The sequence below is a fragment of the Rhinolophus sinicus genome, linkage group LG15 (genome assembly GCF_036562045.2).
Source record: "Rhinolophus sinicus isolate RSC01 linkage group LG15, ASM3656204v1, whole genome shotgun sequence".
Taxonomy (NCBI): Eukaryota; Metazoa; Chordata; class Mammalia; order Chiroptera; family Rhinolophidae; genus Rhinolophus; species Rhinolophus sinicus.
Window position 1 is genome coordinate 38372451 of NC_133764.1, and position 17667 is coordinate 38390117.

General features: G+C 53.5%; 1 protein-coding gene across 1 annotated transcript in view; it reads right to left on the reverse strand.

Moving 5' to 3' along the window:
* Positions 1–7741, reverse strand: part of DNAH17 (dynein axonemal heavy chain 17) — a 99657-nt gene extending 91916 nt beyond the window's left edge. The window contains exons 1-10 of the mRNA XM_074320771.1: positions 7380–7741; positions 5981–6174; positions 5001–5193; positions 4766–4865; positions 4417–4502; positions 4136–4261; positions 3268–3420; positions 3054–3143; positions 1210–1377; positions 839–955 (exon numbers count right to left, since the gene is read on the reverse strand). Coding sequence (XP_074176872.1) covers positions 839–955; positions 1210–1377; positions 3054–3143; positions 3268–3420; positions 4136–4261; positions 4417–4502; positions 4766–4865; positions 5001–5193; positions 5981–6174; positions 7380–7724 — 1572 coding nt within the window. The 5' untranslated portion in view covers positions 7725–7741. The remainder of the gene's footprint in view (positions 1–838; positions 956–1209; positions 1378–3053; positions 3144–3267; positions 3421–4135; positions 4262–4416; positions 4503–4765; positions 4866–5000; positions 5194–5980; positions 6175–7379) is intronic.
* Between the last annotated feature and the right edge of the window lie 9926 nt (positions 7742–17667).

Here is a 17667-nt window from a genome sequence, read left to right on the forward strand (position 1 = left end):
CGTGTTGGCACTGAAGGGACTGGGAAGGCCCATGCATGCCTCCATGTCTTGGCTAAGGGATCCAATCAGCAGTCGGGGACGACAGTGTCTAGCTCCTCACAATTCTAACCGACCTGGGTGGTGACAGCGACACCTTGCTGTTTTAACTTGCACCTTTTCGATTATTTGTGAAGCCAAACTTAAAACACGTGTATCCGCCATGTATATTTCTCCTTTGAGTTGACATTCTCTAAGGGTTTTAGTGCTTTTCTATGATCTCTTTTTTAATGCTGTTTTCATAGCATCATTTCTTTTTTCTAGTTGTAAAAGTACCACACACTTAATGCACGCATCTTGGAAACTGCTGAAAAGGACACAAGACTGACAAGTATTAGCCATCACCCCACCACACAGACACGGCTCTCTGTACGATTCTGTGTTTGCTTCTTGAGCCTCACGCATTGAAGCATGAAAATTCGGCTCAGCAGGTCAAAACGTGGACGTGTTTTGTTTTTAAAGCAAATTTGCCTCCCTCTAACATTTGTTTCTTTTAAGTGGAGGGGGAATCGAATCGAATGAGGATAAACGGACAACTGCAGGTAGTGAGAACGCCAAGAGTCAGCAAAGTAACTGTCACCATGGACTCACGCCTCTTACTCGAAAACGCGGCAGTAAAAGCCGCCAGAAGCTACGTGAGGTGCCCACGGGCAACTCGCTGAGAGATGTGGGCACGTGCCCCTACCCTCCTGGGCCCCGCTGGCCATCTTCAAATGAAGAGGTCTCATTAGATTGTCTCTAAGGTCGTCCTCGGCATCCAGCGGGTGCTACCACTCGGCGCAGAGTCCCCACCCCCATGTACCTTTGCGCACGACTCGATTGAATTGTAGTCGTCGAACCCTAGGCAGAACATCGTGGCCAGTCTCCTATCCAGATCTTGAATTTTGGTCTCAAAATCAGCGTAATCGTCATCAAAACTCTAAAAGCAGATTAAAACATCAACCTCTTCATCGGCATGCAAAGCAAGGGTGGTGCCCGCCCCAATGCCCCCGAGCCTGCTGGCAGGCTGTGGGTGACATCCCAGCTGAGCTCATGCACCGTCTGGGGACTGCTCCGTGGGCAGAGTTTTCGTGATGTCTTTAAAAAAGTGTTGGGACTCTCCGCCACACCCCCCCCCATGTGCCTCCCAGTCCTGGGGCGTCTGTCGTTGCTCCAGCCAAGGCACCAACTTACCGAATCTTCCGGGTCCAAGGGGTCGTATTTGCAGTCGGCAAACACCCTCACCAGCTCAAAGACCTCGTCGTAAATCTGAGTGACGAGGTTTGCCAGGATGTTCCCTCTCACTCCCCCGAGCTCGATCTTCTCCAGCTTCAGGAACTCGATAGCGGTTTTGTAGAGGTCCTGGTGGAGGGGAAGCCCAGCGCGGCCAGTCAGCAACTCTGCACAAACTCAACGGTTCAGCCACTAATGGATTCTGAGGCCAGCAGTGCGGTACCCCAGGGCCACACGACAGCCGGGGGGCAGGGGCTCTGTGTATTCATGCTAATGTTCTCTAACGTCATTTCTGGAACACAGGGAGAGAGCACGGAAGGAAGGGTTCCGTGGAGCATGTCCAAGCAAGGAGGAGACGAGGTTGGGCTCTTGTCCTGACCCAGTGGGGCCAAAACACGCCCCTCAACACAGCATATTGTGTTGGGGCCCTGTGTCCTCGGTGGGGGAGGGAAGCCCTGGAAAGGCCCGTGGGGTTTCTGATGCTCTTGCTAGGCCTCAAGCGCTCTGCGTCCTGGGAAGACCACCCCATCCTCGAAGCCCGTCCCTGGAGGGACCTGAGAAGATGCCCGATAACTACATGCATGTAAGTTCTACCCCCTCTGAGCTGCAGCTGACCCCTCCCCTGCAGCCTCTCCCAACTGGCTGTGCACTGAGAGCTGCTTTCCTTCCCAGAACCCCCATCTGCTGCCTGTGCTCTTCGTTTTGACACGTAATCCCATTCAGTCTCATCATATCATTAGCTAATGCTTCCGTGTGTAGCTCTTGTTTTCTGATCGGGAGCCCAAAGGCTCCTTGAGGATCACAGCGGGTCTGGCATGGTGCCCAGAGCTGACTAGACGGAAGGTGCTTGTCAGTCCCCTGGGCCGGCACCGAGGTGGACACCACTTCCCCCCAAGTGTGCAAGGTGCATTGAGTCACAGCCAAACCCAGAGAGAGCAACAGCGTGGCCACGACCTGGGCTCTCGGGCTCTTCCACATGAGGAGAAGGCATGGCTGAAACGGCCCACATGGCGGGGTAGTGAGGGGGGATGACAGCAAGGCCATTTCTCCCATCCCCCAAAGGCCCCTCTCTCCCAGAAACCTCATCCTGATTTGGAATCTGTAACAGGAACCAACAGCTGCTTGACTGGGACCTCACGTTCCTTTAGGCACGAAGGACGCTCTGTGGTGGAAATCTTGGAGTCTAACTGGGCCTCGCCCCAGCCTCCCAGCGGCTGTAGATGAGACTAGACAGGCCTTCCCAAAGCTACTGCTACTGGCTTCCACCGTAAAATCAACGTGTAGTGGTTCCGGGACTATTTTCCCTACCATTTAATAGTGTGAATCGTATGTGCACAAAGTTAAAAAACAAAACAAATCAAAAAACCCCAGAAGATTACTAAACAAAGCAAAGCTTTCTTGCTGTACACACATCTTACATTTCCTCCCGGAGGAAACCATCTTGAACCATTGTTAAATTTTAATTTGCTGTGTGTCACTCCCTGCATCCCAAACAATGCTCGCTGCAAGGTCCCTCTCATGTCTCCCTTTGTGCCAAGTTATCCCACGAACTCTCCCTATGGCCTCCAGGCTTCCTGACCATGGTCACTTTATGTATCATTAGGCATGAGAAAAGGGGAGAAGCCACCCAAATGGGTCACTTCTGTTCTTGGTTAATAGCTCTGGGCCCTGGGGAGCCTGTCCCAATGGTTCACTTTCCCCATGACATGGATGGGGTGTGGGGTGATGAGGAAAGAAGAGCAGCGATTCTCAGGTAAGGGCAGCCGGTGAAGTACAGCCGAAGGGGCACCAAACTTCACCTTTACCTCAATGGTCTGGATGCGATGAAAGAAAGAATTCATTCTGGAAAACGCAAAAGAAGAAGGGAATTCCCAAGGCACCACCTCTTTGTCTTCCTAGGGGACAGAGAGAGAGAAAGGAAAGGCGCGTCTGCCTCACGTGCTTCCATGTGTTCCAGCGTTGGGCTGACCTCATAGCGACCTCGCTTCCGCCCTGACTGGCCTACACAGGAAGCCGTACCTTGAAGAAAAGCTTCATGTTTGCGCAGCAGAAGTCGTAGGTCCGGTATAGCTCCTTCAAAACGTTCACAGACAGAGAGATGCCATTCAGGACCTCCTCGGTTTCGCCCTGCAAGCCTTTCAGCACCTCTTCTGGGCTCAGGTAAGTCCGTGTCTGGGCAAAACAGAAGACATTCCAAAGTTCTGACGTGCCACGTGGGTTGACATCCAGGGACACTGTCTGCAGGCGGTTAGAAGCCATCCACCACGGGGCCCCAGCACCTGCTTCTCATGACACCTGGACTGTCCCTCAGGTTCCTGTCCCAACCTGTCTGCCAACTGCTGGGTGCTTTTCAGGAGACCGAGCTGCTCCCCTCACCCGGCACTCATCGCAAGCTAAGGCTGCCCCCAAACGGATCTTGGTCACAGATAAGAAACACGGTCCTGCCACTGGCCTCGGGGACCCTGGCCACAGTGCCTTCCAGGTCTCAGCGCTCACAGGCAGCCCAGGCTGGCTAATGCGTGCTCACAAAAAGGAAGGAAGAAAAGGACTGTGTGTGGAGGGAGACAGGCAGAGGCTCAGTGCGGGGCCAGAGGAGCCCGCACATAAACACACACACTCCCGCTGCGTCTTGGGGTGCTGGGACTCGCGGGGCAGAGCCCCCTTCCTTCTCTCCTCCCTCCAACATGGGGAAGGTTGGGCTGGCACTGCTGAGGTCCTGGGAGAACTCTGGGTGGCCACCAGGAAGACCCAACCCTAGTCCAGGGCCTGAAAAGCCCAGTGCCAACGTCTCTGCTTGAGGACCAGAGATGGGCCGTGGCAGGGGGACAAGGGGCCAGAGGACCCAAACTGGAGGAGGGGCGGCGGCCACGGGCCAGGGGGACGCTACCATGTCAATGATCTGGTTGCAGAACTCCTGCAGGATGACGATGATCCTGGAGGGGGTGTTGTAGTGCTCGGAGGTGGCCCAGATGAAGCAGAGCGTGTGCAGCACCTTGGCGATGAAGGCTGGCAGCTGCGGAGAGATGGGCCGGGCGTCTCAGCTCTCCCCACCCCGCGGCCCCAGAAGGGGACCTCAAAACAGAGGGACAGGCACTCCCGGGCCCACACAGCTGGTCGCAGCCCCGCAGCCCGCCCCCCTGCACGGCGGCCCTTCTCTTGCCGACTTACCACTGTGAAGTTGGCCTGCTCCATCTCCTCCAGCAAGACACGCAGCGGCATCAGGTACAGCACGATGTCGTTGGCTTCCTGCAGCCCTGCATGGGCCAAGGTCAAGGTCAAGGACAAGCGCACAGGTAAGCCAGCAGCCCCCCCCCCCCCCCCGGCCCCTTCACTGGTCAGAAATGAGGCCTATGCAGGTCTGTGTGTTATGGAGACCTGCTCCTTCAAGAAACAAGGTGGCAGCCAAGGAAGCTGCTCATGGGGACGGCGACTCCCCCTGGGGTTGACAACGGTGCCCCCGCCCCTCCTGGAAGGCACCGGCAGCTTCCTCAGGGCTCCAGGCAGGTCCCTGGCTCACCTTCAGTGACGCTCGTATACACGTTTTGCAGGGCTGGCCAGTAGCAGCTTTTGGCTTTTTCCAGAATCTCAACTATTTTGTTCACCTTGGGCCTGTTGAGCTGAGGAGAGAAGATCAACCTTTCAACAGAAAGCTGACAACCTGAGCAAAGGCGGCCAGAGCCTGCGGCCGGCGGGAGCAGTACCGCAGGTGACCTGGGTTCCTTTGGGGCTGCTGGGTGGACAAGATGTGTCACCTGGTCATGGATGCACTTGAGGTTCATCAGCCGGGCGTCCCAGAACTCAAACTCGACTCGGGGCAGGGGGTGCAGCCCGTCCAGCAGGTCCTGGGCCGAGTCTTTGCTCAGCACATCCCTGATCTGGTGCGACCAGTCGATGATGATGGTTTCGATGGCGTGCAGCAGCGAGCTGTCCAGGGAAGAGGGGATCCTGCAAGATAGGGCGGGGGTTCGACCAGCTCTGCCCTTTCCGGGTGGGGCTTGTCCCTTCCCCAGCAGCCTTCAGCCCACAGGCCCTGCATCTTGGCTCATGTCCCCAAGGCTCACGGCGAGGAGAGAGCCTGAGCAAACGATGGGTGTTGCCAGAGATGTCAGACCCACACAAACAAAACGCTGGAACAAAACGCTCAAGGTGGCTCCCCTCGGCAGTGCTTACTGGGGTCACACGGGGCATATGCAGGGGGCTCAGTGGACAACCCATAGAGGACCTGCCCGTACGAGGGACCCCTGAAGCGGTCACCCTCTGATGTGAGTAAATGGGACAATTCATCACCCTGTGTAGCTCCAAGAGCCTCATGCACCAGGGGCAGCTCCGAGTCCTGGTGCTTCCTGGGGTCCCTGGGATGCTACAGGCCCTATTCAGACTCAGTCTCCACTTGCTGAAAATCCCTTCCACGCCCTTCAGTGCCCCTGCGTATAGCCACATCCTAAAGCTGGGTATCCCCTTTCCTGGCTGTGTGACATGTGTGACAATGTGACATCCTGTGCATGCCATGTGATGCCTGGACTGGGACACATGCGTGATGGGGGAGGGCCTCCAGTGCCCCAGCCTGTCCTGCCCTTGAGCCTTTGACCTCAGAGTCGGAGCCGCCAATCAGCGCTGTTTTGCCCGCAGGTGTTTCATCAGCTTCAAAACCCGTGTGCCGTGAGACCGTTTATCGTTGGTGGTCATAGACCAGCTCCTCCTCCACCCGGCAGTCCCTGGTGGGGCCACCCACCTCTCCATGGACTCCAGCGTGCCGTCCAGACTGTCCAGGTGCTCAGGGATGGGCAGCAGAGTCTTCCCTTTGATCTTGCCCCCCATCACAAACATTTCGTTCTTCAGCTTGTGGACTTGTTTGACTATGTCTTCTGAGACCACCCGGGGCCATCCACTCAGGTTTTCACTTTGGTTTAACAGAGAGTAGAGGACCTGAAAGGAAATGACTATGTAATTCGGCCCGTGCCTTCTCCAACTCTGTGTCACCCCAGAGGAATGGGTGGCCTTCAGTGCCCAGGATCTGGAAAAACTGAGTCCTTCCGTGCCAGGAGGTGGGGCCGGTCAAGGTGCTTAGACCCAGGATGACAGCCCAGCTCCCGTGTCTTGTAGAGGCAAAGCCATCTCCATGAAGGGAGACCCAGCTCTTGCCATAACAGCACACTCCCTGCTGAAAGCAAACATTCTATGCTGCCTGGGAGTGCTGTGATGGGGTGTGGCCCCCCCAAATTCAGGTGATGAAGTCCTAACCCCCGGCACCTCAGGGTGTGACTGTTTGGAGAGAGGGTGTTTAAAGAAGTGAATTAATTAAAATGAGGTCACTAGGGTGGCCCTGGTCCAGTCTAACTGGTGTCCTTGTGAGGAGATCAGGACACAACCACGCACAGAGGGACGACCATGTGAGGACACGGGGGTCACGGCCATCCGCAAGCCGAGGAGCGCGGCCTCAGAAGGGACAGCCCTGCTGACACCTTGGTCTTGGAGTCCCAGCCTCCAGGACTGGCACTTCGTTATGGTGCCCAGGCTGCAGCTTTGGGCCTGCCAGGCCCCTCATTCAGATGCCAGAGGAGGCTGGCCGGGCCCTGCTGAGCAGCCCCTGTGCCCTGAGTTCTCACAAGGCAGGGGTGTGAGCCTCCATTTCACAGACGAGGGGAGCAATGACTAGAAGGCTAAGGCACTCGCACTGATGCCCAGGGTGGGCTGCACCTGCCGTACCTGCGAGGGTGACTCGGGGTGAGGCAGGACAGTGGACGGACACATACAACAGCACCCTACTTCCCCCTTCCTTTACACAAAGTCTCAGAATTGGGGGAGCCCATCTACTGGCCCTCAAAGGGCCTACACCTGCTGCAGCTGCAAGAAGGGACTGTGCCCAGCTTGGTCCAGAGCTCCTAAAGGGACCCAGACACAGCGAGGGAGGCCAGCTTCTCAGCCTCCAGGGGCACCTGCTGGAGGCGGGTCTGTCAGAGCCTCCCGGTGGGCGGGGCCTGACCTGCCTCGCTAATGGCTCCCTGGCCACGCTGAGGCTGGTGGCCCATGGGCCGCCCTTTGAGTGTGGGGTGCCAGCCACTGCAAGTACAAGGAGCAGAGCTTCGGGGCTCTGGGCCCCCGCTCTGTGCAGCTCGCCGGGATGCACCCACCTCCTCCACAGTCGCTATCAGCTGGTCCACAGGCGTGGAGCTGATGTCCCCATAGATCAGACTGTCCTTGTAGTTGGTCTTGCTGATGTTCTCAGGTTTCTTCTTGACGAAGTAAACCCCTTTGGACTTGAGGGACGCCGGGAAGCCCAGGCAGGGTACGATCGTGCCGGCGGGGCTGAGCGTCAGCACCAGAACCAAGATGTCCGGCTTCTCGAAGAATTCCGTGAACAAGGCCAGGTTCTCCTCTGCGCCCACCATTTTGCCCCACTTGTCTGGCTTGAACTTCAGCATGATGGCAGCGACTCCCTCCAAGTACTCTAATCTGACGTCCGATGGAATGGTCATCTTGACGTCTTCTTGCACCGCTGTCCTCTGTTAAATGCAAAGAGACACAGATGCACAGTGAGGGGACCATTTGAGGTCCCTGTTCTAGCCAAGCAAGAATGAAAAGGGTGAATGTTTTCAGCTGTGGATGGGCTGGGGGTGGGGGAGGGACAGGAGGTCACGTCTGGACAGCTGCCCCTGCCCCACTGTGGGCTGTTGGGTGGAACAAGGTCGCCCAGCTGTGGTGTGTCCTTGTGTCAGTTGTGACCACAGAGCTACCATGTTTCCCTGAAAATAAGACCTAGCTGGATCATCAGCTCTAATGCATCTTTTGGAGCAAAAATTAATGTAAGACCCGGTATTATATTATATTATATTATATTATTATATTATACCTCGTCTTATAGTAAAATAAGACTGGGTCTTATATTAATTTTTGCTCCAAAAGACACATTAGAGCTGATGTTCCGGCTAGGTCTCATTTTCGAGGAAACACGGTAAGGTAGAGACGTGGGAAGGTAGAGACGAGTGCTGGGGAAACAGGGAAAAGGAAACGATCATAGCAAGATCGTCTGAAGGTGATGACGTGGGAAAGGCAAAGTGATGTGAGAAGGTCAGGTTGAATGTTCCCAGGAAAGTGAGAAACAAAACAGATTGCACCTCTAGAATATGTGGGAAGTGCAGCAAGAGAAGGGGTGGACCTGGTGTGCAGGGTATGAATTTCCTCACACTCTCCTTGTCCTAACCCAGCCATAGTGTACCCCAACTTTTGCCCTGCTCTTCAGCCTCTCCCTTCCACCCCCCACTGTGTGCCCATAAAGGGATCCCACGGCAGACTCCCCGAGACCTCTCAGAACCTGTTCATGTCTTCTCTGGGAGAGCCCCACATGGCTTTTCCAGGGTTAACTGGAGAGTTGGGGAGGGGGGATCCCCTTAAAGAACTCCCTGAAGTCTCAAAGGGCCAAGACTAGGGTGAGGTGAGTGAGGCACTCCCTGTGGGCACAAAATGTAAAGAGATGCCCCAAATGTTAGGAATCAAGATAAATGATATTTGACTATTTTAACAAGAAAAATGAGCACACATTCATGAATAAAACATCAAAATTCCCAATAAAGCCAGGCTCTTTCAAGAGGGCCGGCATCGGGGACGTGAGTGTGGTGGGTTCTGTAGGGTCGGACCTGCCCTTGCTGCGTTGGATGGAAAGTTAAGTCTTATGCTGGCTTCCGTCAGAGCCTAGGCAGCGTGCAGTGCCTAGGTTTCTGGGGGAACCTGGGGCTGCTCAGCTCCTCTGGGGACCAGGCGCTGTCACTCCTCCAGCCCAAATTCCTAGGAGTTTGCTTCTGCTCCAGACCTGGCAACTGCACTGCTCTGAGGTGTCTGTGTCAACAGATGATGCCAGAAGCACTTGCAGATTCCAGCTTTTGATCAAAGCTACTGCTGTGGAGATAGTCACAGTCTGCAGGTCTCAAAAAGACACACTGTGAGAGAGGCCGCGTTTCATCCTGGCCACTATGTTATGGCAAAACAACTGTGTAACGCAGAATAGCAGCCTATCGTGTTATTCTCCCTATGAGAGAACTTGGGGAAAATATACACGAGAGCTTGGTGGCCAGTGAGCAACACCTGTCTCATGCAGACACATCTGTGCAGGGGAAGGGGACCCACCAGGCACCTCGGCACATGGCAGGAGCAACGATGACATTCACAGAGCACCTACTGCTTTCTGCCCCACCAGGGCTCCGTGCCTGTTGCTAAATTACCCCCGTGGGTCCTCTGATAACAGGCATCACTGGCTCCTTTTACAGGCGTGGGAATAGGGACGCCGGGAAGCTCGTGCCTGAAGTTACTCACTGTATGTAAGTCTCACCAAGCTGGTAATGCTACTGGCATTTAAGGGAGCATCTTCCGGTTTACTGATTTTGTAGATTTGGGCTTTTACAAAACCAACTTTTTTCTAGGGGTGGGCTCCCTCCTGAACCACACCGTGTGGTTTGAGAGGACCCGCTGACCCCAAGTCTCTCCCAGGCAGCCAGTCTTATGTCAAACGCCCATCTCGCCATGTTTTGGGGTGAAGGCCAGGAGGTCCAGTTAACAGTGTGTCCCACATGATGCTTCTGGAGGAGAGCAAGCACAGGGACAGCATCTCGGGGAGGTGGCCCTACGCTGGGCCCTCGGGACTAACAGGAGAAGCCAAGGTTGGGGGCTCCCAGGAGAAGACAGTCGGACAGTCGACTGAGGCAGGATGGAGAACAGTGTGAAGCAGCTGGGGGAGAACACAGGAAGGCGGGGGGTCCAGGAAGGGGGCCGGGCCAGCCGGGGCAGCCTGCACTCCAGGCCCAGGCCCCTGACTGGCTCTGAGTGGGAGCAGAGCAACTTCCGGGTGGGCGATGGGTCTCCTGTCTGCCAGGACCTGGGTCCACCTCTGTCCCCTGGAGTCCCCTCAGCTAAGGGCTGCTCACCAGCTGACGTAAATGGCTGCTGCAGTCACGGGCAGCGCGAACCAACAGCAGCTCTTCCCTAGACCAGTGGAGAAAATGGCTCCCTTCCCTGGAGGGACTCCAACTGCCATGGAACTTCTGCACGTCCCCTCGGCACTTGGGGCTTCTAGAACCTTCTCCTTGGGACCTGAGTGACCGTTGGCAGCACATCAACCCTCTACCGCCCAGCACAGTGGAGAGGCTCTTGGACTGTAGTGTTTAAAACTCCATCAAACAACATTTGCCTTTGAATTAGAGCATTTATCTCATTCCATGTAATTACTAATATGTTGGCATTTAAATCAATTGTCTTATTAAGTGCTTGCTATCTGTCTTGCCTCTTTTAGCTTCTCTTTCTTGTCTTCGGGAGTAAACAATTTTTATTATTTCATCTCCCCCATTAACTAGGTTATTAAACATCGTCTGTGTTTCTTCAGAGGTACGCAGACATTGTAACATGCACCTGACATCTCACAGAGTAATATTCCCGCTTCTGCTCTCTTCCTAGACGAGGCAAGAGCTGTGAAAAGCTTTGACCTCATTTATTTCTCTCCCCACTTATATACCAGGGTTGTCATAAATTTTAGTTCTGAAACAGTGTTATTAATAATGTAGTTGGGTCGGTATTCATTACATTCCCCCGTACTCACCACTGTTTCCCCTATGAGCCTCTACCTGAGATCAATTGCTTTCTGCCTCTCTCAGCATTTCCCTTCATCTTCTGGAAAAGCTAGCTTTGGCGGCAATGCAATATGGAGGAGGCGGAGAGTCACTGCATTTCCTGGGGACACGCTAAGTGCAGGGGCAGGACGAGAAGGTCCACACCACCGCTTCTACTCCCTGTCACGGCACCGGGGTTTCGGACGGGAGATCGGGCAAGGAAAGGAAAAAAGAGGCATTTAGATTGGAAAAGAAGAGGCAAAACTATCTCTATTCGCAGATGACGTAATCTAGTACGTAGAAATTCTAAAAAATCCTTAAGACAACTATTAGAGCTAATAAAAGAGTTCAGCAAGTTGCAGGACACACGACTGACACATGAAAACCAACTGTCTCTACACGCTAGTCATGAACAACTGGAGAATGAAATTCAGGAAATAATTCCACTTACAAGAGCATAAAAAGAATAAAATATTTAGGAATAATTTTTTTAAACTAAGTGCAAGATGTGTACATGGGAACCTACAAAACATCATTGAAAGAAATTAAAGATTTAAATAAATGGAACGACACCCTGTGTTCATGGATTGGAAGACTTCATACTGTTCTCCGCAAATGAATCTACAGATTCGACACAGTTCCTGTCAAAATCCCAGCTGGCCTCTCTTTGCAGAAATGGAAAAGCTGATGTTCGGTTTCACAGGGAAATGGGAGGGACCAAAAACAGCTGAAACAATCTTGAAAAAGAACAAAGTCGGAGGAGTCATACTTCCCAATTTCAAAACTTATCACAAAGCTAAGTAACCAAGGCTGAGTGCTCCCGGCACAAGGACAGGCAACAGAGCAACGGAACAGAAGTGAGAATCCAGAAATAAACACATACTCGTATGAGCTACGGAGTTTAGGCAAGGGTGCAAGATAATCCAACGGGGGAAAGAATAGTCTTTTCAACACATGGGATTCGAATAACTGGACATCCACGTGCCAGAGAATCAAGTTGGACCCTTACCTCACACCAGCTACAAAAATTAACTAAAAATGGGTCAAAGGTCTAAATGTAAGAGCTAAAATGATAAAACTCTTAGAATAAAACAGAGGAGTAGATATTCATGATCTTGGATGAAGCAATGGTTTCTTATATGTGACACCAAAAGTATACGTGGCCAAAGAAAAATAGATAAATTGGGCATCATCAAAATTAAAAACTTTTGTGTTTTAAAGGACACTGTAAAGAAAGTAAAAAGACAACGCACAGATGACAGAAAATATTTGCAAATCATGTATCTGACAAGGGAACTGTATTCAGAATATTTGTAGAACCTCTAACACAATAATAAAAACAAACAGCATACTGAATCATGGGTAACGGATATAGCCAGACATTTCCCCAAGAAAGATACAAATGACCAGTAAATACATGAAAAGATGCTCGATACCATTAGTGATTAGGGAAATGCAGCTCCTCGGGGAAATGAACTCAGATGAGGTCCCTAGAGTCAAATTCAGAGAGACAGAAAGCGGAAGGGAGGTTACCAAGGCCTAGAAGATGCAAGAATGGACAGTTAGTGTTTAATGGGGACAGAGTTTCAGTTTGGGAAGATGAAACGAGATCTGGAGATGAAGGGTGGTGACGGTTGCACAATAATGTGAATGTACTTAGTGCCACTGAACTGCGCACTTAATAATGGCTAAAATGGTAAAACTTTATGTCATGCATTTTTCTACCACACACAAAAAGGCCCCACTTCACTTTGAGACCCAGACTCTCTGGCCACTTTTGTGCCTTCCCCTTCCTCATCCCAGCCATTGCACACTCATGCAGGTCTCTGGGTTCCAGATCATTCTGACATTTTGCTCCACCTTCAGTGCCACACAGATGGCCTCAGCAGCCCCCTGGCCTCCTCAGTTGTTCCCAGCATGTCCATTCCTTGCTTTAACCAGCCCCTCTGGTTCCCGTGGACGCCTCTGCTTGCCTGTTCCATCATCCCACTGTCCCCTCCTCCCTCTCTCCACGAGAGTCCCAGGACTCTGGCTTATCACTCCGGCAATGACCTACTCGCTGGACCTTTCCTCACCCCGCTGGTCCCACTGCTCTTCCTCAGCTGAGCTGGTACCAGTGACAGCACTGCCGGAGAAGTCGCACACCTGCACACTCACCGAGGCCCATGTACTGCCTGGCATGTCTGCTGTTGTTTTTTCCCAATGAAAACATTTTTTTTTTTTTTGTCACCTGGCTCTGCTTTGCTCCAGGACAACTCTTCAAAACCTTCATTTTTCTCAAGTCCCTGACCTTTCTCAGCAGATGACCTCCCCTTTACCTCAGTTAGAAAACAGAAGCCATCAGAAGCAAGTTTCTGGATTGCCCATAACCAAACCTGATGAAACAGAGGTGGTAGCCCTCTCTCATGCGGGTCGACCCTCTCCTTTCACCAGTGCCCAGGGTCCCCTCTTCTCCTGCCCACCTTCTTCTCTATCTCTTTTCCTACTATCATCTTTGAAACATGCACAAGCCATGACCATCTCAGAAAAAATCCTTCTCTAACTCACTTTGCCCTCCATCTCTTCTCCCCTTCAGTGCCACACTTCTCTCAAGAGTTGCCTGTAGTCTGTCTCCATCTCACCACCTCTTTCTTTCCACGAAAACACTCCCACTTGGCTCTCTCTCCTGGAAAGGAGGATGAGGAGGAGGACCAGAGGGAGTGACATGTCTTCAGTGACTTAACCCAGAGGTTGCCCGCCATTTCTGCTCACACCCTCTTGGCCCATACCTGGTCACAGAAACACCTAGCTGCAAGGGAGGCTGGAAAGTGTAGTCTCTATCTGGCAGCCAGGTGTCCCCTCACACTTGGAGGACTAGGTAACTAAGTGGAGGAGGGGACCCCACGGACGGCTAGCAGTCGCCAGCACACTGGCCTAGACCCACCCCTAGAGCTCAAGGCTGCTACTTGGAAGTAGCACCTCAAACTCAACGTGCAAAAACCTGACCTCTCCCCCCTCCCAACTCCCCACACACTTGGTCTTCCTTTGGGGTCCCCTGACTCATTAATGGCTCTGCCAGCTGCTCACGGTCCTGGTTCCCATGGTCGACAAGTTACTTCTGCCTCCTCAATGTTTCTGAACTCGTCCACCCTCCTCCATGGCTCTCTGGTCCGAGCTGCTGTTGCCCAACCCTGGGCCTAGGACCCTCTCACTCAATCTCCACACCCGCTCTTGGCCCCGGCAGCCCAGCCCCCAGAGCAGCTTTAAAAAGACAACTGTCATGTCAACGCCTGCTTAAAACCCATCAACAGCTTCCCACTGCTCTTGTGGTAAAATCCAAGCAAACCTAACATGACTCTATAAGCCCTGGCCTTGCCTCCCTCATACTGCCCTCTCCCATTCCCAATCTGACCGGCCCCACGCTCCAGCACGCTGGCCTTCAGCTCCTCCAAGACACCTGCCCACCGAAGGGCCCTACTGCCCGGACTAGAAGCCTGCGTGCACGTGCCCCTAAGCACCGCTGGGGTATCATTCCCTAGTAAATGCCCCCTGCAGACCGTTCACGCTGTCTCTGTGAAGCCCTCCGAGCACCTTGCACTGCTCCTTTGGGCCACCAGGACACTTGTGATTGGTCAGGCGCATAGTTAGGCATGTTATCCCTCCCCCACTCCAGCGCTGCGGTGAACCTGGCCCTGTGCCTGGCCCACAGCAGGCTCTACTGAACCTCGTCCGTCCAACCCAGCGTTTCCCGACTGGCCTGTGGAACCCCTCCTTCCTTTAAGCGACATCGCTCTTCTGAGGAACAGTTTCAAACACTAGCTCAAGGGCTCAGCTTGTCAGCTTCTGCCCAGATCATGCTCTCTGGGGTCTATGTGTCCCGAGACACAAAGGCTCGAACGTCTAAAGGTGAAATCGGGGATGTGGTGGGAGTCGGGGGGAGCCTCACTTGGCCCTCACACCACAGCACTTGGGCTTGGGGTGGGGGCTCTGCCTGGTGTGAAGGGGACTCATGAGTGACATGACGAAGTGCACCTCTCAGCTTCCAGGCAGGTCACACCAGCATCCCATCTGAGCAAAGGACTAGACAAGGACCCACGTTTTCTAGGCGGCATGACAAATCTTTGGCTAGACACATGCTGTCCACATAGCAGTAGAAACAGAGGGCCCTTTGGAAATGGCCAGGGCAGTGGCTGAAGCTTCCTCACTGGGACAAGAGGTGGGGCAGAGCAGTGGGTGGCGCCTGCGCCCGCCTGCCAGGCCACCAGCCCAGGCCCTCATTTCCTTTGTGCGGGCAGTCACAGCCCACACGGCTCATCCCCTACTTACAGGCCCCTGGGGAGCACTTCCTCTCTGCTGAATTAACGCGGAAGCCAAGTTTCAGGAGAGACATGACCTGTCATTAAATACAATTGCAGGACAATTTTCCCTGCTTGCAGACAGCGGGAGGCCGGGCCATCTGGCCCTCATCACCGCCCCCAGCACGCACACACGTACCCTCTGTCTGCTCTGGCCCTGCCACACAGCCTGGTGCTGAGCTCCCAGCAAGGGGACAGGAGGGCGAGCGGCCTCTGTCCTCCTGCCCAGACATGTCCTTGCCCCTGGCGTTGGGAAGAAAGGGAGGGCCCAGCCCTGCCTGCCCGGCTGGCCCAGCAGGAGACTCCTTCCTTCATGGAGTGGGCAGTGTGGCCAGAGACGTCTCCGGCTCACGAGGTTTCCAAAGGTCCTCGCAAGGGTAGGCACTGTGGGGGTCTGGGGATCTTGCCTCATTTGGGGGTCCCTGCATGGCAAGCCCTGGGGTGAGGCCCCCACAAGGCACAGGAATGCTTGGATTCCACACCATCCAGGCTGGAAATAGGGCAGGTCAGCGTGAGGCTTTCACAGCAGAATGTGCCTCTGCCTCTAGGGAAGGACAGAGGTGGAATGCAGTACTGCCCAAGAAGCCACGGGAACTAATGGTGCCTGGCGCCACCCCCAGAGGGCCAGGGTCAAAAGGGGTTTTCAGAGGTCCCTTTGGGTTGACGTGTGGGCAGGCGGGGGAGCCCCTGGCCCCTCAGAGGTGAGTCTTGCTGTCCTTGGCCCCCTGTAGCAGAACAATCACTGACAAACAAATGAGAAACTCAGGCAGATCGACTCACAGACAAACGCCTTCCAGGCACAGTAGAACCACGTCCCATGCAAGCTGCCCATCACACCTCCCACTGCAGCACACTTTATATTTTGGGGTGCGGGTATTCAAGGCCAGCTGGGCTTTAAGGGATCCATGGTCTCACCAAGGACGTCCAAAACATTATAGCTCAGCTTCCACCAGAAACCTGGAAATAGCAAATCGTTCTGTTTTAAAAGGACAAAGACCCCTTTTGTTTGGAATATTAAAAAAATTAAACTGTGTTAGAGAGTAATCTCCTCTTCACTGACTTAACTTATTACCCTGTTTCCCCCAAAATAAGACCCGGCCAGACCATCAGCTCTAATGTGTCTTTTGGAGCAAAGATTAATATAAGACCCGGTCTTATTAGAGCAGGTCTTATATTAATTTTTGCTCCAAAAGATGCATTACTGGCTAGGTCTTATTTTTGGGGAAACAGGGTATATCTCATACTGGGGAACAAGCATCTCCAAGATGAAAAGCAAATACTCTAAGTAAGTTCTGAGGAGCAGAACAACAAAGCCTGATTAAACAACATCGGCCAGCCTGCAGGCTCCGTGTGGACCACGGCCATCTCGAATTTAACTCTGAACTTCAGGGGAGGGGGAGAGAGAGAGAGATGCAAGGCCCCGGGAGCTGGGCCTCTGGCTGGTGGGGCTTCTTTGCTTTGTTTGCAAAATGAAATGTACTTTGAACATAATGAGTCAGGAAAGAAGAATTTGGACGAGGTCTGGAAATGAAATTTCCTGCTTCTGGTTTGACTCACGCCTGTCTGTCTCTAAGTCTTCCCCAAGGATATTTGTTCCACTGTGACAGAGCTGTCTCTGCATCCTCCAGGTCCCCCAGCTGGGGGGGTGGGGGTGGGAATCATCACTGGGGTGAAGGCAGGGTGGGTTCTGCACCCCAGCTGCAGAGACAAGCCTTTCCTGAGTCCCCTTGTCAGTCTGCAGAGGGCCGGGGCATTTACCACCAAGGGCACGTTCCCTTCTCTGGCCTGTGTCCCTGAAGTCTTAAGAAATAAGAACTGTGAACTCAGCATCCTTCTGTCTTTTGAGTCTTTCTTTTGCAGGGTGGCCAACCGCCCTGGTGTGCCCAGGACCCGGGGCTTTCAGAACCGAGCATGGAAAGTCCCGGACACACTGGCACTAACTAGCTGGTGGCCTCTGGGTTGCTGCCAGTGCCCTGCTGACTGGAGGAGCAGAGTCAGGGCTGGCTGAGGCCCGGGGACCTGGCAGGCAGCCAAAGACTTCCCCTGGGGTTTTCGGAGAGGTGGCGACTTGGTCAGGACCACCCATTTTGTAATTAGTGGGGCCAGGTTTGGAATCTGATTTCCCAGTTCGCCAAATGCTGTTGCTTCAGCCCCTCAAGGGACCACTTTCATGGCAGAGCTTTATTTTAAGGTCTTCAAACCCCAGTGCCTCCGACTTGAAGGGTGGGCCTCTAATGTGACACCTGGGAAACTTGGAAAGGAAGACTCCCAGCCCCACCCCTGGAGATTCGGGCTCGAGTGGGCTGTGGGAAGTCCTGCGCCAGAGGCCAGAGCAGTGGACCCCGAGCCATGGCTGACACTATTTAAAGCCACAGGGAAATGGTGCATTTACCCTCAAGGCAGCCGGCACAAGCTCACCAGAATAGCCGGAGCCTACGCTCTGCAGGGAGTTTTACCAAGTTTTGAAGGACAGTTACAAGTGTCTTTGAATA